General features: G+C 40.3%; 1 protein-coding gene across 1 annotated transcript in view; it reads left to right on the forward strand.

Annotated features, from left to right (window-relative positions):
- Positions 1–20,697, forward strand: part of TDRD5 (tudor domain containing 5) — a 113,425-nt gene that overhangs the window by 33,239 nt on the left and 59,489 nt on the right. The window contains exon 8 of the mRNA XM_053693114.1: positions 13,955–14,169. Within this exon, the coding sequence (XP_053549089.1) occupies positions 13,955–14,169 (215 nt within the window). The remainder of the gene's footprint in view (positions 1–13,954; positions 14,170–20,697) is intronic.

Raw genomic sequence — 20,697 nt, forward strand, 5'->3', positions numbered from 1 at the left:
CTCAAACAGTGGAATGGGGACTATACAGACTTGTCTCCAATGATTCAAGTAGATCAGAAGACCAGAGATTCACTCCGTTGGTGGCTGACCCTGGACCATCTGTCCCAGGGAATGAGCTTCCGCAGACCAGAGTGGGTCATTGTCACGACCGACGCCAGTCTAGTGGGCTGGGGCGCGGTCTGGGAATCCCTAAAAGCTCAGGGTCTATGGTCTCGGGAAGAGTCTCTTCTCCCGATAAACATTCTGGAACTCAGAGCGATATTCAATGCTCTCAGGGCTTGGCCTCAACTAGCAAAGGCCAGATTCATAAGGTTCCAATCAGACAATATGACGACCGTTGCGTATATCAATCATCAGGGGGGAACAAGGAGTTCCCTGGCGATGAAAGAAGTGACCAAAATAATTCAATGGGCGGAGGATCACTCCTGCCACCTGTCTGCGATCCACATCCCAGGTGTGGAAAACTGGGAGGCGGATTTTCTGAGTCGTCAGACATTCCATCCGGGGGAGTGGGAACTCCATCCGGAGATCTTTGCCCAAATAACTCAATTATGGGGCATTCCAGACATGGATCTGATGGCGTCTCGTCAGAACTTCAAGGTTCCTTGCTACGGGTCCAGATCCAGGGATCCCAAGGCGACTCTAGTAGATGCACTAGTAGCACCTTGGACCTTCAACCTAGCTTATGTATTTCCACCGTTTCCTCTCATTCCCAGGCTGGTAGCCAGGATCAATCAGGAGAGGGCCTCGGTGATCTTGATAGCTCCTGCGTGGCCACGCAGGACTTGGTATGCAGACCTGGTGAATATGTCATCGGCTCCACCATGGAAGCTACCTTTGAGACAGGACCTTCTTGTTCAGGGTCCATTCGAACATCCAAATCTGGTCTCCCTCCAGCTGACGGCTTGGAGATTGAACGCTTGATTCTATCGAAGCGTGGGTTTTCAGATTCTGTGATAGATACTCTGGTTCAGGCCAGAAAACCGGTAACTAGAAAGATTTACCATAAAATATGGAAAAAATATATCTGTTGGTGTGAATCCAAAGGATTCCCATGGGATAAGATAAAAATTCCTAAGATTCTCTCCTTTCTACAAGAAGGTTTGGAGAAAGGATTATCTGCAAGTTCTCTAAAGGGACAGATCTCTGCTTTATCTGTCTTACTACACAAAAGACTGGCAGCTGTGCCAGATGTTCAAGCATTTGTTCAGGCTCTGGTTAGGATCAAGCCTGTTTACAGACCTTTGACTCCCCCCTGGAGTCTAAATCTAGTTCTTTCAGTTCTTCAAGGGGTTCCGTTTGAACCTTTACATTCCATAGATATTAAGTTACTATCTTGGAAAGTTTTGTTTTTGGTTGCAATTTCTTCTGCTAGAAGAGTTTCAGAGTTATCTGCTCTGCAGTGTTCTCCGCCCTATCTGGTGTTCCATGCAGATAAGGTAGTTTTGCGTACTAAGCCTGGTTTTCTTCCTAAGGTTGTTTCTAACAAAAATATTAACCAGGAGATAGTTGTACCTTCTTTGTGTCCGAATCCAGTTTCAAAGAAGGAACGTTTGTTACACAATTTGGACGTAGTCCGTGCTCTAAAATTCTATTTAGAGGCTACAAAAGATTTCAGACAAACATCTTCCTTGTTTGTTGTTTATTCTGGTAAAAGGAGAGGTCAAAAAGCGACTTCTACCTCTCTTTCCTTTTGGCTTAAAAGCATCATCCGATTGGCTTATGAGACTGCCGGACGGCAGCCTCCTGAAAAAAATCACAGCCCACTCCACTAGGGCTGTGGCTTCCACATGGGCCTTCAAGAACGAGGCTTCTGTTGACCAGATATGTAAGGCAGCGACTTGGTCTTCACTGCACACTTTTGCCAAATTTTACAAATTTGATACTTTTGCTTCTTCGGAGGCTATTTTTGGGAGAAAGGTTTTGCAAGCTGTGGTGCCTTCCGTTTAGGTAACCTGATTTGCTCCCTCCCTTCATCCGTGTCCTAAAGCTTTGGTATTGGTTCCCACAAGCAAGGATGACGCCGTGGACCGGACACACCAATGTTGGAGAAAACAGAATTTATGCTTACCTGATAAATTACTTTCTCCAACGGTGTGTCCGGTCCACGGCCCGCCCTGGTTTTTTAATCAGGTCTGATGAATTATTTTCTCTAACTACAGTCACCACGGTACCATATGGTTTCTCCTATATATATTTCCTCCTGTCCGTCGGTCGAATGACTGGGGTGGGCGGAGCCTAGGAGGGACTATATGGCCAGCTTTGCTGGGACTCTTTGCCATTTCCTGTTGGGGAAGAGAATATCCCACAAGTAAGGATGACGCCGTGGACCGGACACACCGTTGGAGAAAGTAATTTATCAGGTAAGCATAAATTCTGTTTTTTGCCTCTTACAGGAATATTTAAATTTTACAATATGATCTCCAAGTTTCTTTTAAGATCTCTAACATTTAGAACTCTGTCCTAGATCTAATCAAAGTAAGTTTAAAAGTTAAGAGATTTTGGGGGGCGTAGCGTGCATCCAAAGAGGCAAGACGCGTCTTGATAAAGCTCCTGGCTTTACATATGTTTTACCAGATATTTATTGAAGAAAACAAAACTAGATCTCTATACTTTCTACTCAAGAGTTGCTTACATCATTGAGCTTAAGATATTTTGCAGGAACGGATTTTCTGACTGCTATCTACTTGTTACTCTTTAGATAACAATTCAGCATCTTTCACTGCAGACCTGGGAGCCATTCACCTGCCTGCTGTATTTGTTTCACTATTAGGGTCCTGAGGGCCTACATTAATAGAAGAAAGCATCAATAGTTGGTATGCAGTACTGATAAACAAAGGGAACAGTTGATCGTTTAAAGCCGATATCTATTACGCTTGAAGCCAGTCAAAATGGCGCTTTCTGCATGGGAGGAGGAAATATTTCGGTTAATGGATAATCATTTCCTGAACCTGGAGCGATCGCTAATATCGACCTTTGCAAATCCCTCTGAAGATAGACGACCATGTATAGTCACGGAGATATGTTGGCCCTATCTGAGTGACAGGCTGGAGGAGGCTGATAGTATCAACCGCATGGCTCTTTCACACGAGGGGACTCATAAGCAGACCATAATTACTTCACACACAAAAGCAAACACTATGCAGGTACATGCAGTTGATACCTCTTATGGTGGTGATAATAAATGTGCATATGGAGGAACATTTGAAATCTGACACTCCACTTATACCTATTCGAGCACCTACCACCTTCTCCCCAGTTCCTCTCAACACCTGTTCGGATCATGGAGGGTCTTACACTATACCTGCAGCGAATATTAAACTGCGGCACCTGGTGAGACAGTGGTTCAGGGTTCATCTCTTGGGAGTTGCTGAAATACTCACAGATGTTGGGGACTTTCACGCTGACATGGCTTTAATGCCTGCAAAACTACCGGAGATTTATTTTCTCTTGTTAAGTGTATCCAGTCCACGGATCATCCATTACTTATTGAATATATTCTCTTTCCCAACAGGAAGTTGCAAGAGTCCACCCACAGCAAAGCTGCTATATAGCTCCTCCCCTAACTGCCATACTCAGTCATTCTCTTGCAAGCCTCAACATAGATAGGAGGTTGTGAGAGTCTGTGGTTTTTTATACTTAGTTTATTCTTCAATCAAAAGTTTGTTATTTTTAAATGGCACCGGAGTGTGCTGTTTATCTCAGGCAGTATTTGGAAGAAGAATCTGCCTGCGTTTTTCTATGATCTTAGCAGACGTAACTAAGATCCATTTGCTGTTCTCACACATTCTGAGGAGTGAGGTACTTCAGAGGGGGAATGGCGTGCAGGTTTTCCTGCAGATAAGGTATGTGCAGTAAAATATTTTTCTAGGAATGGAATTGACTAAGAAAATACTGCTGATACCGATGTAATGTAAGTAAAGCCTTAAATGCAGCGATAGCGACTGGTATCAGGCTTATTAATAGAGATACATACTCTTATAAAAATGTGTTTTAAAACGTTTGCTGGCATGTTTAATCGTTTTTTAACGTACATTGGTGATAACACTGTAATGTTGGTATAGCCTTAAATGCAGTAAAAGCGACTGGTATCAGGCTTATTAATAGAGAAACATACTCTTGTAAAAATGTGTTTTAAAACGTTTGCTGGCATGTTTAATCGTTTTTTAACATATGTTTGGTGATAAAACTTATTGGGGCCTAAGTTTTTTCCACATGGCTGGCTTAAATTTTGCATAGAAACAGTTAACTGAAGCTTCCCACTGTTGTAATATGAGTAGGAAGGGCCTAATTTAGCGCTTTTTTGCGCAGTTAAAATTACAAAATGAATCATCCAGATTCCCTCAGCAGTCCCATGAATACTACAGGACATTTCTAAAGGGCTAAAAAGACTTCCAAAATCGTTTATAGGGAAGGTAATCCACAGCTCTGCTGTGGCAGTTTGTTGTGTCTGTTTTTAAAAACGTCTATGTCGTTTTTTTTTTATCTGTTTTTTGCATTAAGGGGTTAATCATCCATTTGCAAGTGGGTGCAATGCTCTGTTACCTTATTACATGTACTGTAAAAATTTTGTTTGTTTTACTGCCTTTTTTCACTGTTTTTCAAATTTTGACAAAATTTGTTTCTCTTAAAGTAACGTTTTATATATTTGCTTGTTAACTTGATTTAAAGTGTTTTCCAAGCTTTCTAGTCTCATTATTAGTCTGTTCTAACATGTCTGACATAGAGGAAGCTCTGTGTTCATTATGTTTTAAAGCCATGGTGGAACCCCATCTTAGAATGTGTACCAGATGTACTGATTTCATGTTAAACAATAAAGATCATTTGTTGTCTTTAAAAAACATTATCACCAGAGGATTCTGTCGTGGGGGTAGTTATGCCGACTAACTCTCCCCACGTGTCAGACCTTTTGACTCCCGCTTTAGGGACTGACGCTCAAATGGCGCCAAGTACATCAAGGGCACCCATAGCGTTTATTTTACCAGGGGATTCTGTCGAGGGGAAAGTTATGCCGACTAACTCTCCCCACGTGTCAGACCCTTCGACTCCCGCTTCAGGGACTCACGCTCAAATGGCGCCAAGTACATCAAGGGCGTCCATAGCGTTTATTTTACAAGACATGGCAAAGGTGGTGAATAATACTCTGGCAGCAGTATTAGTCAGACTACCTGAAATTAAAGGAAAGCAGATAGCTCTGGGGGTAGATACAGAGCATACAGACGCTTAAAGAACCATGTATGATACTACCTCACAATATGCTTAGTTTGTGGGTGATTTTTTTTTTTTTTTTTTTTGACTCAGGGAAGATGATTTAACCTGATTCTGATATTTCTACATTTAAAATTTATGCTTGAGAACCTCCACTTGTTGCTCAGGGAGGCTTTGGCTGCCCTGAATGAATGTGTACAATCGCAGGGCCAGAGAAATTGTGTAGACTGGATAAATAATATGCAGTGCCGGTGTGTACTGATGTTTTTCCAATACCTAAAGAGGTTTATTAAAATTTTTTTAATAAGGAATGGGATAGACCAGGTGTGCCGTTCTCTTCCCCTCCTATTTTTTAGAAGAATGTTTTCTAATAGTTACGACCACACGGGACTTCTGGCAGACAGTTCCTAAGGTGGAGAGAAGAGTTTCTACTCTAGCTAGGCGTACCACTACCTCTGGCGAGGACAGTTGTGCTTTTTAGATCCAATGGATAAAAAATGTTTATTCAACAGGGTTTTATCCTGCAGCCCCTTGCATACATTGCTTCTGTCACTGCTGCTGCGGCGTTCTGGGTTGAGTCTCTTGATGAGGCTTTACAGTTAGCGACTCCATTGGATGAATATATTTGACAAGCTTATGCTAGCCAATTCCTTTGTTTTCTGATGCCTTTGTTTATTTGACTAGACTAACGGCTAAGAATTCTGTTTTTTACTATACTGGCGCGCAGAGCGCTATGGCTTATATCATGGTCAGCTGTCGTGACTTTAATAAATAAGCTACTTAACTTCCCTTCAAGGGGCAGACCCTATTCGGGCCTGGTTTGAAGGAGATTATTGCTTATATCACTGGAGGAAAAGGTCATGCCCTTCCTCAGGATAGGTCCAAATCAAGGGCCAAGAAAGGTCTAATTTTCGTGCCTTTTAAAACTTCAGGGCAGGTGTGGCATCCACTTCCTCTAAGGCAAAACAAGAGGGAATTTTTGCTCAGTCCAAGGCGGTCTGGAGACAATCGGACCTGGAACAAAGATAAGCAGGCCAAGGAGCCTGCTGCTGCCTCTAAGGCAGCATGAAGGAACGGACCCCTATCCGGTAACGGATCCTATAGGGGGCAGATTTTCATTCTTCGCCCAGGCGTGGGCAAGAGATGCCCAGGATCCCTAGGCATTGGAATTTATATCCCAGAGATATCTTCTGGATTTTCAAAGATTCCCCCCCAAAAAAGGGGAGATTTCGCCTTTACAATTATCTGCAAACCAGATAAAGAAGGAGGCATTCTTACATTGTGTATGAGATCCATCCAGTTCCAAGAGAGGAACAGGGACAGAGTTTTTACTCAAATCTGTTTGTGGTTTCCAAGGAGAGGGAACCTTCAGACCTATTTTGGATCTAAAGATCTTAAACAAATTCCTCAGAATTCCGTCTTTTAAGATGGAAACTATTCGTACCATCTTAACTATGATCCAGGAGAGTCAATAGAGGACTACAATGGATTTGAAGGATGTTTATCCTCACATTGTGATGCATAAAGATCACCATCGTTTTTCAGGTTTGCCTTTCTAGACAGGCATTACCAGTTTGTAGCTCTTTCCGTTGGGATATCTACAGCCCCAAGAATCTTTATGGAGGTTCTGGGGTCACTTTGGCGGTCCTTAGGCCGCGAGGGCGTCAAACATCCAAATTGCCAAGTCTCATACGGACGTAGTACTGGCATTTCTGAGATCACATGGGTGGAAAGTGAACAAGGAAAGAGTTCTCTATCCCCAATCTCAAGGGTTTCCCTCTTAGGGACTCTGATAGATTCTGTAGAAATGAAAATTTACCTGACGGAGTCCAGGTTGTCAAAGTTTCTAAATTTCTGCCGTGTTTTTCATTCCATCCGCGCCCTTCGGTGGCTCAGTACATGAATGAAATCGGCTTAATGGTAGCTGCAAGGGACATAGTACCGTTTGCACGTCTACATTTCAGACCGCTGCAACTATGCATGCTCAGTCAGAGGAACGGGGATTACACAGGTTTGTCCCCCTGTTAAACCTGGACCAAGAGACCAGAGATTCTCTGGTGACTATGTCGGGTCCATCTGTCCAAGGGTATGACCTTCCGCAGGTCAGATGGGACAATTGTTACAATAGATGCCAGCCTTTTAGGTTGGGATGCAGTCTGGAACTCCCTGAAGGCTCAGGGATAGTGGACTTAGGAGGAGACCCTCCTTCTAATAAATATTCTGGAACTGGGAGTGATATTCCATGCTCTTCAGACTTGGCCTCAGTTAGCAACTCTGAGGTACATCATATTCAGTCGGACAATATACACGACTGTGGTTTACATCAGCCATCAAGGGGGAACAGAAGTTCCCTAGCGATGTTAGAAGTCTTACAATAATTCACTGGACAGAGACTCACTCTTGTCTATCAGCTATCCATATCCCAGGTGTTGAGAACTGGGAGGTGGTTTTTCTAAGTCGTCAGACTTTTCTTCCGGGGGAGTGGGATTTCCTCCGGAGGTCAAGACCAAGCAGGAGAGGGCTTTGGTGTTTTTGTCAGCGCCTGCGTAGCCACGCAGGACCTGGTATGCAGATCTGGTGGACATGTCATCCTTTCCATCACGGTCTCTGTTTCTGAGACAGGTCCCTCTACCTCAGGGTCCTTTCAACCATCTAAATAGAATCAATCTGAGATGGACTGCCTGGAGACTGAACGCTTGATGTCATCAAAGCATGGCTTCTCCGAGTCAGTCATTGATACCTTAATACAGACATGAAAGCCTGTCTCTAGGAAAATTGAACATAGATATGGTGTAAATATCTGATTGTTATGAATCCAAGGGTTACTCATGGAGTAAAGTCTGGATTCCCAGGATATTATCTTTTCTCCAAGATGTTTTGGAGAAAAGGGTTGTCCGCTAATTCCTTAAAAGGGACAGATTTTTACTCTGTCTATTTTTTTGCACAAGCGTCTGGCAGGTATTCTAGACGTTCAGGCATTTGGTCAGGCTTTGGTTAGATCCAAGCCTGTGTTTAAAACTGTTGCTCCACCATGGAGCTTAAACCTGGTTCTTAAGGTTCTTCAAGAAGTTCCGTTTGAACCTTTTTTGTTCCATAGATATCAATCTTTATCTTGGAAAGTTCCTTTTGGGTAGCTATTTCCTCGACTCGTAGAGTCTCCAAGTTATCTGTGTTACAATGTGATTCTCCTTATCTGGTCCTTCGTACGGATAAGGTAGTCCTGCGTACCAACCTGGTTTTTTTCCTAAGGTGGTATCTAACAAGAACATCACTCAAGAGATAGTTGTTCCATGCTTGTATCCTAATCCTTCCTCAAAGAAGGAACGTCTATTACACAATATTGGACGTGGTTTGTGCTTTAAAGTTTTACTTACAAGCTACTACAGTTTTCATCAAACGTTCACCTTGTTTGTTGTCTATTCTGGACAGAGGAGAGGTCAAAAGACTTCGGCAGCCTCTCTGTCTTTTTGGTTAAAAAGCATAATTCATTTAGCTTATGAGACTGCTGGACAGCAGCCTCCTGAAGGGATTACAGCTCATTCTACTAGAGCTGTGGTTTTCACTTGGGCCTTTTTTAAATGTGGCTTCTGTTGAACAGATTTACAAGACAGAGTCTTGGTCTGCGCTTCATACTTTTTCAAATTTAACAAATTTGATACCTTGCTTCTTCGGAGGCTATTTTTGGGAGAAAGGGTTTCTTACAGGCAGTGGTAACTTCCGTTTAAGTACCTGCCTTGTCCCTCCCATCATCCGTGTACTTTAGCTTTGGTATTGGTATTCCATAAGTAATGGATGATCCGTGGACTGGATACACTTAACAAGAGAAAACATAATTTATGCTTACCTGATAAATTTATTTCTCTTGTAGTGTATCCAGTCCACGGCCCGCCCTGTCACTTTAAGGCAGGTAATTTTTTCATTTGAACTACAGTCACCACTGCACCCTATGGTTTTTCCTTTCTCTGCATGTTTTCGGTCGAATGACTGAGTATGGCAGTTAGGGGAGGAGCTATATAGCAGCTTTGCTGTGGGTGGACTCTTGCAACTTCCTGTTGGGAAGGAGAATATATTCAATAAGTAATGGATGATCCGTGGACTGGATACACTACAAGAGAAATAAATTTATCAGGTAAGCATAAATTATGTTTTTTGGCTGTAGAAAATCGGTGTGCAGCCCAGAGACTTTACTTAGCTCCGCGATCTGGTGTGATTCTAAAGGCAGATTGGAGAGACGGCTTATGGACCTTTTGCGTGGCTTGACTTTCATCTTCAGGGCTTTCCCCCCTCCAGTAATCCTTCAATTCCTACTATAAGCCGGAGAGGAATAGGTTAACTGTTTCTAACATAGTGGACTCTATTTTCACACCCTGCTGGGAAAACAGGGCACAAATTAAGCCGCTGATTTAATTTCATCTTCAGAGACGCTAAATTATATGAGGGCTATTAGCCGGATACAAAAGGTGTTTTTTTCATTGTGGTGTTAGACTAGTTATTTGATATTTTCCTTCTTATACAGCTTAACACAGTTGATGTATTTTTACTAGCTATTAGTATGTGGTATGTATAGTTATTTATAGATAATTTAAAGTGTACATAGATGCTATACAATCCTATGGATTAGTTCTGCTATCCCATATATACCTTATTTTGGTACTATTGTGAGGGATAAGATCCAAGTGGACCTAGTTATTAATGTTCAGTTTATTTCTATGTGTGGCACTACCAGGTTTTGTTAAAATGACACACCATATAAGTTCCAAATACTATGGGCATGTTGGGAAACTAGTAGCTGCCTATACATTTAGGAATATAGTCAGTTATGTTCATGTTTTATTTAAATGTTAACATATGTATGCCTCCACATATAAGAGTACCTAAAGTTTACTTCTCTTATGTGCGCCTAAATTTAATTTGTTAGATGACACTATATATATTTATTTTTTCCTACACACCAGAGGTTAAATGCTAATGTGTCCACTTGCATAATATGTTGCTACCTGTTTTGCTCAGGGTAAAATACCAGTCACCTTTTGGTTATCATTATACCTATGCTCTTCATTTTCTTATTGAGATATTGCTTAGTTCAACGTTTACCCAAATTGTGACAGTTAGTAAGAGCACACTAAGGTTTAGTTGTGCATTATTATTAGTTGAGGGGTTAAATTTGTACTGGGTCACAATCTATAATATGTTTAGATTTGTGATATAGGAAATGACCAACTTTTTTTTTTTAAAAGTGAGAATATATAGAGCACATTCTGTGATCACTTTTTCTGTCTCCCAATAACTTCATCATACACCCAATAAAGCTGCGGTTTTTCCAAAGATATAGATACATCATTTAGACATGCAAGGCTTTCTTCTTCCCTATAGCCTTTATTTAATTGTGTATAGATTTTACCATTAGAACATTCTTTGCACCCTAAGTTTGCTTCTTAGTTATCAATAAGCTCCTACCCCCCCCCCCCCCAATTAAAATACTCTGGCAAGACATATTTGGCTTAGAGTATTTTTTCGTGGTTTCCCTCTTAACACACCGCAACAATAAATTCCATTTAATTAAAATTGACTACAATAATATGTTACGTGATGCTTATTAAAATTGACCTCTTTATAGATAGGTTCCTCAACTGTAATTAAGTCATGGTTAATCTGCTTTCTCTTTTTGGTTTAATGGGAGGATGGAATATAGTTTTGTCTATTAGGGATTTTTACTGGGAAATTGAACGGTCATGCATATACACTAATTTAGTAGCAGGCTACTTTATCCTCTCTTACATATTTAGCTGCTGATGGGTATAGGGCCTATACCCATGTGGCAGTAAGTATTTGCATACAATGTATTACAATACCTGATTGTTTTACCTAATGTTTTACCTAATGTTTTGTCTTATAAGCAGAAAGCTTAGGCTAAAGTTGCACCCAGTGATTAACCTATTATTGCTTAGCTATTAAGTTCTTTATTTAACAGGGTGTATACCTACAATTTACATTTTTGAGGAACTCTATGACAAGTTCATATTTATATAACGCCTACATGTTACATATTCTATTTTCCTTTTACTGAAATTCATAAGTATATTCATGCCAGTTTCAAATTTAGTTTGGTCAGTTTTATCCTGTCAAAGATAGCAAAAAACTGAAAAAAGAGGTTCACCTTTTGAGACCCAAAAGCGGTCTACTTTGTATCAAGTGAGTGAGTAATGTGTATATCTATGTCTTGGAAATCTTTTATATGACTTTGTATTTTATACGCATTGTTTGTTATTCTCCTTTATGTAACGCATGATATACTTTCTGTGTATTTTCTTTACTGACTCACTTTATTCTGTAAGCCCTTGTTTGAACCTCAATAAAAATTCATAAAAAAAAAAAGACAAATCCCCAACCCTCCCAGGGTCTCTGTTGATGGAAAAAAAAAAGTTAAGAGCTTTTGTCTTCCTGCGAACCTTGTTGGTTTTAAGAGTTAAAGGGACAGTCAAGTCCAAAAAAACTTTCATGATTTAAATAGGGCATGCAATTTTAAACAACTTCCCAATTTACTTTTATCACCAATTTTGCTTTGTTCTTTTGGTATTCTTAGTTGAAAGCTAAACCTTGGAGGTTCATATGCTAATTTCTTAGACCTTGAAGACTGCCTCTAATCTGAATACATTTTGACCACTAGAGGGCATTAGTACACATGTTTCATATAGATAACATTGAGCTCATGCACGTAAAGTGACCTAGGAGTGAGCACTGATTGGCTAAACTGCATGTCTGTCAAAAGAACTGAAATAAGGGGGCAGTCAGCAGAGGCTTAGATACAAGATAATTACAGAGGTAAAACGTGTATTATTATAACTGTGTTGGATATGCAAAACTGGGGAATGGGTAATAAAGGGATTGTCTTTCTTTTTAAACAACAAAAATTATGGTGTTGACTGTCCCTTTAACTCATCTTTTGAACCTATGAATGGTTTATTCTGCTTATTTGAAAGTGATTATTATATTGATCGATCTTTCTTGCGAGATTCCTATTTTCTATTAGGTTAAGGTAGTTTCTCTTTTAATTTGTTAAAGGGACAACAAACAAAAAATAAAACAGCAACTAGGTTGTCTTCAAAATGCTGCCAATCAGTAGCGGGGTACGCAGTTTTCTGCATTTAGAAGAAAACATAAGTTACTGAATTTGCTTTCTGGCCTCCCTAGGGAATTGGGAAAAATAGGTAGAGTAGGCAATTTGCAGCATTTTGAAACATGATTTTGGCCTTTCTAGGGAGTGTGGGGAAAAGAGCCGTGTTAGGCAATTTGCAGCATTTAAAATGAAAGGGACACTAAACCCAAATCTTTTCCTTCATGGTTCAGATAGAGCATGCAATTTTAAGCAACTTTCTAATGTACTCCTATTATTAGTTTTTCTTCATTCTCTTGCTATCTTTATTTGAAAATCATGAATGTAAATCTTAGCAGCCAACCCATTTTAGGTTCAGCACCATGGATAGCGCTTGCTTATTGGAGGCTGACATTTACCCACCAATAAGCAAGCATAACCCAGGTTCTCAACCAAAAATGGGCCGGCTCCTATGCATCACATTCCTGCTTTTTAAATAAAGATAGCAAGAGAACTATAAAAAATTGATAATAGGAGTACATTAGAAAGTTGCTTAAAATTGCCTGCTGTATCAGAATCATTAAAGAAAAAATATGGGTTCAGTGTCCCTTTAAATATGACTTAATTTGCTTTTTGGTCTCTAGTAGTGTGGGACAAGCACAGCTTTTAGACAAAAGTAAGCTGTGTCTAATCCCCTTTTTAACAATAATTGTAGATGTATTCAAGGAAATTTAAACCCAAAGCTTGGACAATTTAGAGAAGAGCATGTATTAGAGGAAACATAGAACATGCTAGTATATTTAAGATGGCTGAATTGCTTCATTGAGGCAGTACAAGGAGCAACATGAAGGGTTTAGTAAGAAATAATGTTACATTAACTACAAATAAAGCAATGGTGTTGGAAGTATCACAAATAATATATTTACTTATGTTGCCTTCGGTTGAATAACTGCTGCCAGCAATTCCAAATTCATAATAATAAGTGTTGGGGTAGCTTTTGTTGAGTGCATTGCATAATTATAAAGGGTGGCGAACAAAAGCTTAAAGGGACATGAAACCCAAAATTTTTCTTTCATTATTCAATTTACTTCTATTATAAAATTGGCTTAGTTCTCGCAACAAATTGTAACCATACTTTTCTTTATTTTATGATTGTACTCTGACTATTCACATCAATAAAGCTTTAAAAAAAAAAATTGGCTTAGTTCTCATGTTGTTATTCTTTGTTGAAGAGATACCTAGGTAGGTTGCGTGCACATGTCTGAAGCACTACATGACACAAAATAGTGCTGCCACCTAGTGATTTTTCCTAATGTATAACATTGTTGCAAAACTGCTGCCGTATAGTGCTGCAGGCACGTGCACACTCCTGAGCTTACATTCCTGCTTTTTAACAAAGAAAAACAAGAAAATGAAGAAAATTATAGAAGTAAATTAGAAAGTTGTTCAAAATTGTGTGTTCTATCTTAAGCATGAAAGAAACATTTTAGTTTTTATGTCCCTTTAAATTTAAACTTTATAATGTACCCATGATGTATTAATCACCAGCATTGACGAACCGTGGCAGTCAAACAGGAAAGTGTTACTGTTTATGCATTTTAATCCCCTTAAAAAACATTTTTTACTTTGCTTTTCTTTTTTCCTTCTATTGAGTGGGGTCCTCTAGAGTTGCTGCTCTCAAATTCAATACAAGCTGAGATCCCTCCTGATGCTGTTAGAAATCAAAAGCTACACTGCTTACCTCGGATGAAACGGAGCTTTATGATAGGTGTTTTTGTCGAGAACATCTGCTCTCCCAGTGAATTTTATGTTCGTTGTTATAGCAAGGACACTTCGGAGAGGCTGGAGGACATGATGATTGAGATGAGGTAATATATTATTATTATTGTTTATTTATATACCACTGCCACATACTAATACATTGAGACTAGAAAGGAAACGTTTGATAATTATGACCTTAAGTTGGAAATGTGCAAGCAAATTTTGAGACTTTTTAAAAAATTTTTTTTATCCTTGTACATTTATTAAAATCTTAAAATATTAGTGCCTAAAATAGACTGTTATGCCGTGAAATACCAGGTAATCCTTTTATAAATGAGGGACATGGCAACCCCAGATGTTCCTTTTTGGCTGAAAGATTCCAAAACAAATGCCTGGGCATTGTTAAATTCTCTCGTTCAGAGAATTTCTTGGTATTTTAGTACTGGATTGTCTTTTTGGTATTATCAGACAGATATACTACAGGATGTTTTTCCACTATGAAAGGGATAATGAGCTTAAAGAGACTGCACCCTGAGTATCACTGTCCTATTGAATAAGCAAGGAAGTTTTTCCAGCTTATGTTCATTTTCATCTGAGTTTGTCTCTCTTTTATGTTTGTAAATTACTGAGATCTTCATAAGAGTAAGAAGGGGAAACCAGATTTGGACTTTTGCGCACATGGTCTTCTAGAGGGATATAACTGCACCTCACTAATGAGTCCCAGAGGGGCCGAAACATATGTCTGGGGTTTTTTGTTTTCTTGTTCAGAAAATTGCCTTTTATTTTGGGGCTGGACTGTCTTTGTTGCAGGATCATACTGATATGTTTCAACTGTAAAAGGCATAGGGAACTAAAAGAAATGGCACTTTGAGTGGCATTGGGCTGCTGAACACGCAAGCAAGGAAGTTTTTTCCAGCAGATCGTTCTCAGTTGAGTGCTACTCTCTTTGATTTTTTGTTATCAAGAGATTAATTCACTCCTGTGAGTGTGTAATGCAGCAGAGATTTAACATGTTGATTGCCATATTGTGTTTCTGGCAATTAAGAGGCTAACTATATATGTTAATTATCATATACGCATGACCACACACATAACAAAGACTAAATATTTCTGGCCCCTATGTTTTTTTGCCTGGATCCTAGATTTTTAACAGGTTTGTGAAGCTTTGGCCTTGTTGCTTTTTAAAACAAAAAACTTTGGTGAAACTGCTATGGACAGTCTTTACATATTCACTGTTTTATGTACTTGAAGATGATTGGGTAAACCGTTAAAACTAGCCATATATTTAGCAGTTCTTCTGATCCAGTCTTATATTTTATCTTATTTCATTACCAAGCTTTGAAAATCTTTGATGATGACAGGATTGTCACAAGCTCTGGGGTTATTGTTTTTTTAGCGGTTAGAAGAGTAGAGTCTTCTCTTTGCTGTCTTGTCTATTCAATAAAAAAGTTTATAAGGAGCACCAACCTTACTACTCAGAGTTCACCTAAAGGTCATCTAATCCATTCAAATAATGTAATATCTAGAGAGAAACCAGAGTCTCAAATAATCTGTTTAATCACCTTCATATTATTTTATGCAGAAACCAGTGAAGCAAACATTTCAAAAGGATTACGTCACCTTCTTCATCCCCATATTATTCAAACAAACATCAGTGGATTATATACTTAAGATTAACAAGAAGCAACAAACTCATCTTTCATATTGGAAAAATACAGTAACTCCAGTAACCTTTAAAGAGGATATTAAAGGAATTTATTTTTGCAAAGTAGTTGTGTTTGCAAAAATGTTTTTAGTGAAGTTATTATTGCTGTATGTGTTAACTTTTAATACACTGCAGATATGGACGTAGCCGGAGTGCATAATCATTTGTCTCCTGCACATATGGGTTGTGCCGCCAGTGATGTGTCACATAACTTGATCACATGAATGCATTCTGCAACTGATTTGGTAGTAGGTTGCACAGTTAACGTTATCTCTCTAGTGGTGCAAACTTTTAAAAGAAAGAAGCATTTTTGGAAATGCAAGTATACTGCAAATATTATTTTAATCAAATTTCAAAGACAATGCTGTAATTTCAAATATAATTTGTACATACATAGATTTACTTTAGTTACTTTTTTCATAGGATAACCTTATGCATGCACCATGCATTTTGGAATTCCTTTACAGTTTTTGTGTTTACCACCTCAATAAGAAGTGTATTCCATGAACCCTCTACCCTTTCTGTAAAAAAAAATGCTTCCTCACATTTCTCCTGAATCTGCTACCCTCTAACGTAAGATTGTGACCCCTTGTTTAGGTATTTCTTTTTTGTGGAAAATGCTTTCAGCTTCACTTTATTAAGTCCCTTCATATATTTGAAGGTTTCTATCATGTCACCTCATTCCCTTATCTCCTCTAAACTATACATATTTATGTCATAGATTGCTAGTTTATTTCTGAATATTTATATATACTATTTCTCTAAACAGTATATTCTGATTGTCTATAAAAATATATGATTTTGAAGGGACATTAAACACAAAATACATTTTATAAGCATAGTATTGAGATTATTCCCGCCTCCCTTTAGTCATGGGTGCCACTATATTGAAATCTAGCTTTCACTGCATTCCAGTACTGTTTGCACTTGTGCAGTAACTCTTCTAAGATACCTACTTTGTAACTTAGGTTCCAAAATGGCAGCACCCGTAATTAGAGGGAGGTGCATGAATTTAGTGTTTAAAGGGAACATTGTACACTAGATTTCCTTCTTAATATGAGGAGAGTCAATGGCTTCATTCCTTACTTGTGGGAAATACTGAACCTGGCCACCAGTAGAAGGCAAAGACACCCCAGCCAAAGGCTTAAATACCTCCCCCACTTCCGTCATCCCTTAGTCATTCTGTGCCTTTCATCACAGGCGGTTGGCATAGAAGTGTCAGAAGATACAGAGTAGTTCCTTATGGAGGGTAGAACTCTTCGGAATGGGACTTTAGTTTTAAGTAGTCTTGTCAGCCTCTCAGTGAGAGCATTGATGAATCATCACAAGAGAAAAATTTATCAGGTAAGCATAAATTCTGTTTTAATTTATCAGGTAAGCATAAATTCTGTTTTTTTATACACATTTGATAACGCAAGAAGACAGGGTCACAAAGCCAGAGCAGTCCAAGGGAACTTGGAAACCTCCTTAGTCCTGGAATAAGTCTAAGCAGACTAAGAAGCTTGCCGAGTTAAAGTCGGCATGAAGGGGTGGCCCCCAATCTGGCTTTGGATCTGGTAGGGGGCAGACTGTCATTCTTTTCAGAAGCTTGGTTTGGGGACGTGCAAGACCCGTGGGTACTGGAGGTTATCGCTCAGGGATACAGGATAGGTTTCAAGTCTCATCCTCCCAGGGGCAGATTCCTCTTATCAAACCTGTCTTCAAGGCCAGAAAAGATAGAGACTTTTCTAGGGTGTGTGAGGGATCTCTCTGCCCTGGGGGTCATTGTACCGGTACCTCCAGCAGAGAGAGGTCTGGGGTACTACTCAAACCTGTTTGTGGTCCCAAAGAAGGAGGGTACTTTTTGTCCAATTCTGGACCTAAAGTGTTTAAACAAATTCCTGTCTGTCCGCTCGTTCAAGATGGAGACAATAAGGACCATTCTTAGTTTAGTCCAGGAAGGACAGTTCATGACCACGATAGACCTGAAGGATGCCTACCTTCACGTCCTTGTATACAAGGAACACTTCAAGTTCCTAAGATTTGCATTTCTGGACCAGCACTTCCAGTTTATTGCACTTCTGTTTGGTCTAGCTACTGCTCCAAGAGTTTTTATGAAAGTTCTAGAGGCTCTGCTCGCAGTGGCCAGAACCAGAGGGATAGCAGTGGCACCATACTTAGACGATATTCTGGTCCAGGCACCATCCTGTCGCCTGGCAGAAGACCATTCGAAAGCCCTTCTTACTCTTCTTCGATCTCATGGATGGAAGATAAACTTAGAATAGAGTTCTCTTATTCCCAGTACCAGGGTGGAATTCCTAGGTACGATAATAGACTCAGTATCCATGAGGATATTTCTTACAGACCAGACACGTTGCAAACTAACTTCCAATTGTCTTGACCTCCTTAAGGTTCTCTGTGGCTCAGTGTATGGAGGAAATTGGTCTCATGGTGTCCTGCGTGGTACATCATTCCTTTTGCCAGATTCCATCTCAGGCCTCTTCAGCTATGCATGCTGAGACAGTGGAACGGCAATCATTCAGATCTGTCTCAACAGATTTCTCTGGACAACTGTTCGAGAGAATCGCTCTCCTGGTGGCTCTGTCCAGATCACCTGTCCCAAGGGACATCCTTCTTGAGACCATCCTGGGAGATTGTGACTACAGACGCAAGTCTCACAGGATGGGGAGCTGTTTGGGGTGCCAGGGAGGCACAGGGCCTGTGGACTCGAGAAGATTCCATCCTCCCTATCAACATCTTGGAACTTTGATCGATCTTCAATGCTCTGAAGGCTTGGCCTCTTCTGGGATCAGCCTAGTTTATCAGATTCCAATCGGACAATATAACCTTGGTGGCTTCCATCAACCATCAGGGGGGAACAAGGAGCTCCCTAGCTATGAGGGAAGTATCTTGGATTCTGGAATGGGCGGAGGCCCACAACTGCTTGCTGTCAGCGATCCACATTCCGGGAGTTGACAACTGGGAAGCGGATTTCCTCAGCAGACAATCCTTTCACCCGGGGGAATGGTCTCTCCATCCCGAGGTGTTTGCGGAGATTTGCAACAGATGGGGGACGCCGGAGATAGATCTCATGGCGTCCCGGCTCAATTCCAAGCTACCAAAATATATGGGTCGCTTTAAATGTCTGGTATGTAGGCCAACAATGAAGGAGTACACTATTACTAGAATAACCTCTGCCCCTCATCACTCTTATGCGGTAATGGTTAAATACCTCCTCCTCCGCATTCCTTTTTGGCAGAGTTACGTAGCGCCTCTGCCTAGTCTGAAGAACCGTGAATAAGTTTTCTCCTATATTCCTTAAATAGGTTCTTCGGGCCCTAGTACAAGAAATTTGCTGTGTTTATGATTCCCTGGTTATTGGAAGATTGTCTAGACTAATAGTTTTACTATTGTTTATGTTATTACCAATGTTCAATGTTAATATCTAACTATGCTTACAGTGGCAACTGAGGACTGTTTCAGCACAACACTTTTACCAGTTTATTGTGTTTGATGTTAATTGACATTATCTGAGAGTAATTTAGGTGCCTTGAGGTTACCTTGTCGCAGGGATCTGCTGGAGCAAGATCCTTTTGTTCATCAAAATCTAGATCCTCTGAGGCTGACTGCGTGGAGATTGAACTCTTAGTCCTAGCCAAGAGAGGTTTCTCTGAAAGAGTTATTGATACTTATTTAAGCTCGTAAGCCGGTTACTCGTCGCATCTATCATAAGGTGTGGAGGACCTACTTATTCTAGTGTGAAGAGCGTGGATTCCCCTGGCATAAGGTCAGGGTTTCCAGGATTCTTTCTTTTCTCCAGGATGGTAGGGAGAAGGGCCTTTCTGCTAGTTCCCTTAAGGGACAGATTTCGACCCAAACTGTTTTACTGCACTATAGGCTCGCTGAGCTTTCAGATGTGTAGTCTTTTGTTCAGGCTCTGACTAGAATTAGGCCTGTGTTTAGATCTAGTGCTCCTCCTTGGAGTTTAAATCTTGTTCTTAAAGTTTTGCAGAAGGCTCCGTTTAAGCCTATGCATGGAGTTGACATTAAATTACTGTCTTGGAAGGTTCTTTTTCTACTGGCTATTGCCTCGGCACGCAGAGTATCTGGGATGGCTGCCTTGCAATGTGCCCCCTTACCTAGAATTCCATGCTGATAAGGCTGTTCTTCGTACTGGGTTAGATTTTCTTCCTAAGGTTGTTTCAGATCGCAACATCAATCAGGAGATTGTGGTTCCTTCCCTGTGTCCTAATCCTCCTCCTTCGAAGGATTGATTACTTCATAATTTGGATGTGGTTCGGGCCTTGAAGTTCTATCTTCAGGCTACAAAGGAGTTTAGACAAACTTCTTCCTTGTTTGTTGTCTATTCTGGGAAGCGTAGGGGGCACTTCCTTTTCTTTTTGGTTGAGGAGCAATATTTACTTAGTTTATGAGACAGCGGGACATTAGCCTCCTCAGAGGATTAAGGCTCATTCAACTAGAGCTGTGGCTTCCTCTTGGGCCTTCAAGAATGAGGCCTCTATGGATCAGATTTGTAGGGCGGCTACCTGTTCTTCTGTACATACCTTTTCAAAATTTTAAAAGTTTGACATTTTTGGGAGAAAGGTTTTGCAGGCTGTAGTGCCCTCAGAATAGGGTCCGCCTTTCTTTTTACCCTCCCGTTTCATTCAGTGTCCTCTAGAGCTTGGGTATATGTTTCTTACAAGTAAGGAATGAAGCTGTGGACTCTCCTCATATTAAGAAGGAAAACATAAATTATGTTTACCAGATAATTTCCTTTTCTTCTTTATGAGGAGAGTCCACGGCTCCCGCCCATATTCTCCGTTGGGCGGACCTAGATTTTTTGTTTTGTTTTTCTGGCACTATTTATACCCTGATATTTCTCCTACTGTTACTTGTTCCCTCGGCAGAATGACTGGGGGATGAGGGAAGTAGGGGAGGTATTTAAGCC

The sequence above is a fragment of the Bombina bombina genome, chromosome 10 (genome assembly GCF_027579735.1).
Source record: "Bombina bombina isolate aBomBom1 chromosome 10, aBomBom1.pri, whole genome shotgun sequence".
In the NCBI taxonomy this organism is placed as follows: domain Eukaryota; kingdom Metazoa; phylum Chordata; class Amphibia; order Anura; family Bombinatoridae; genus Bombina; species Bombina bombina.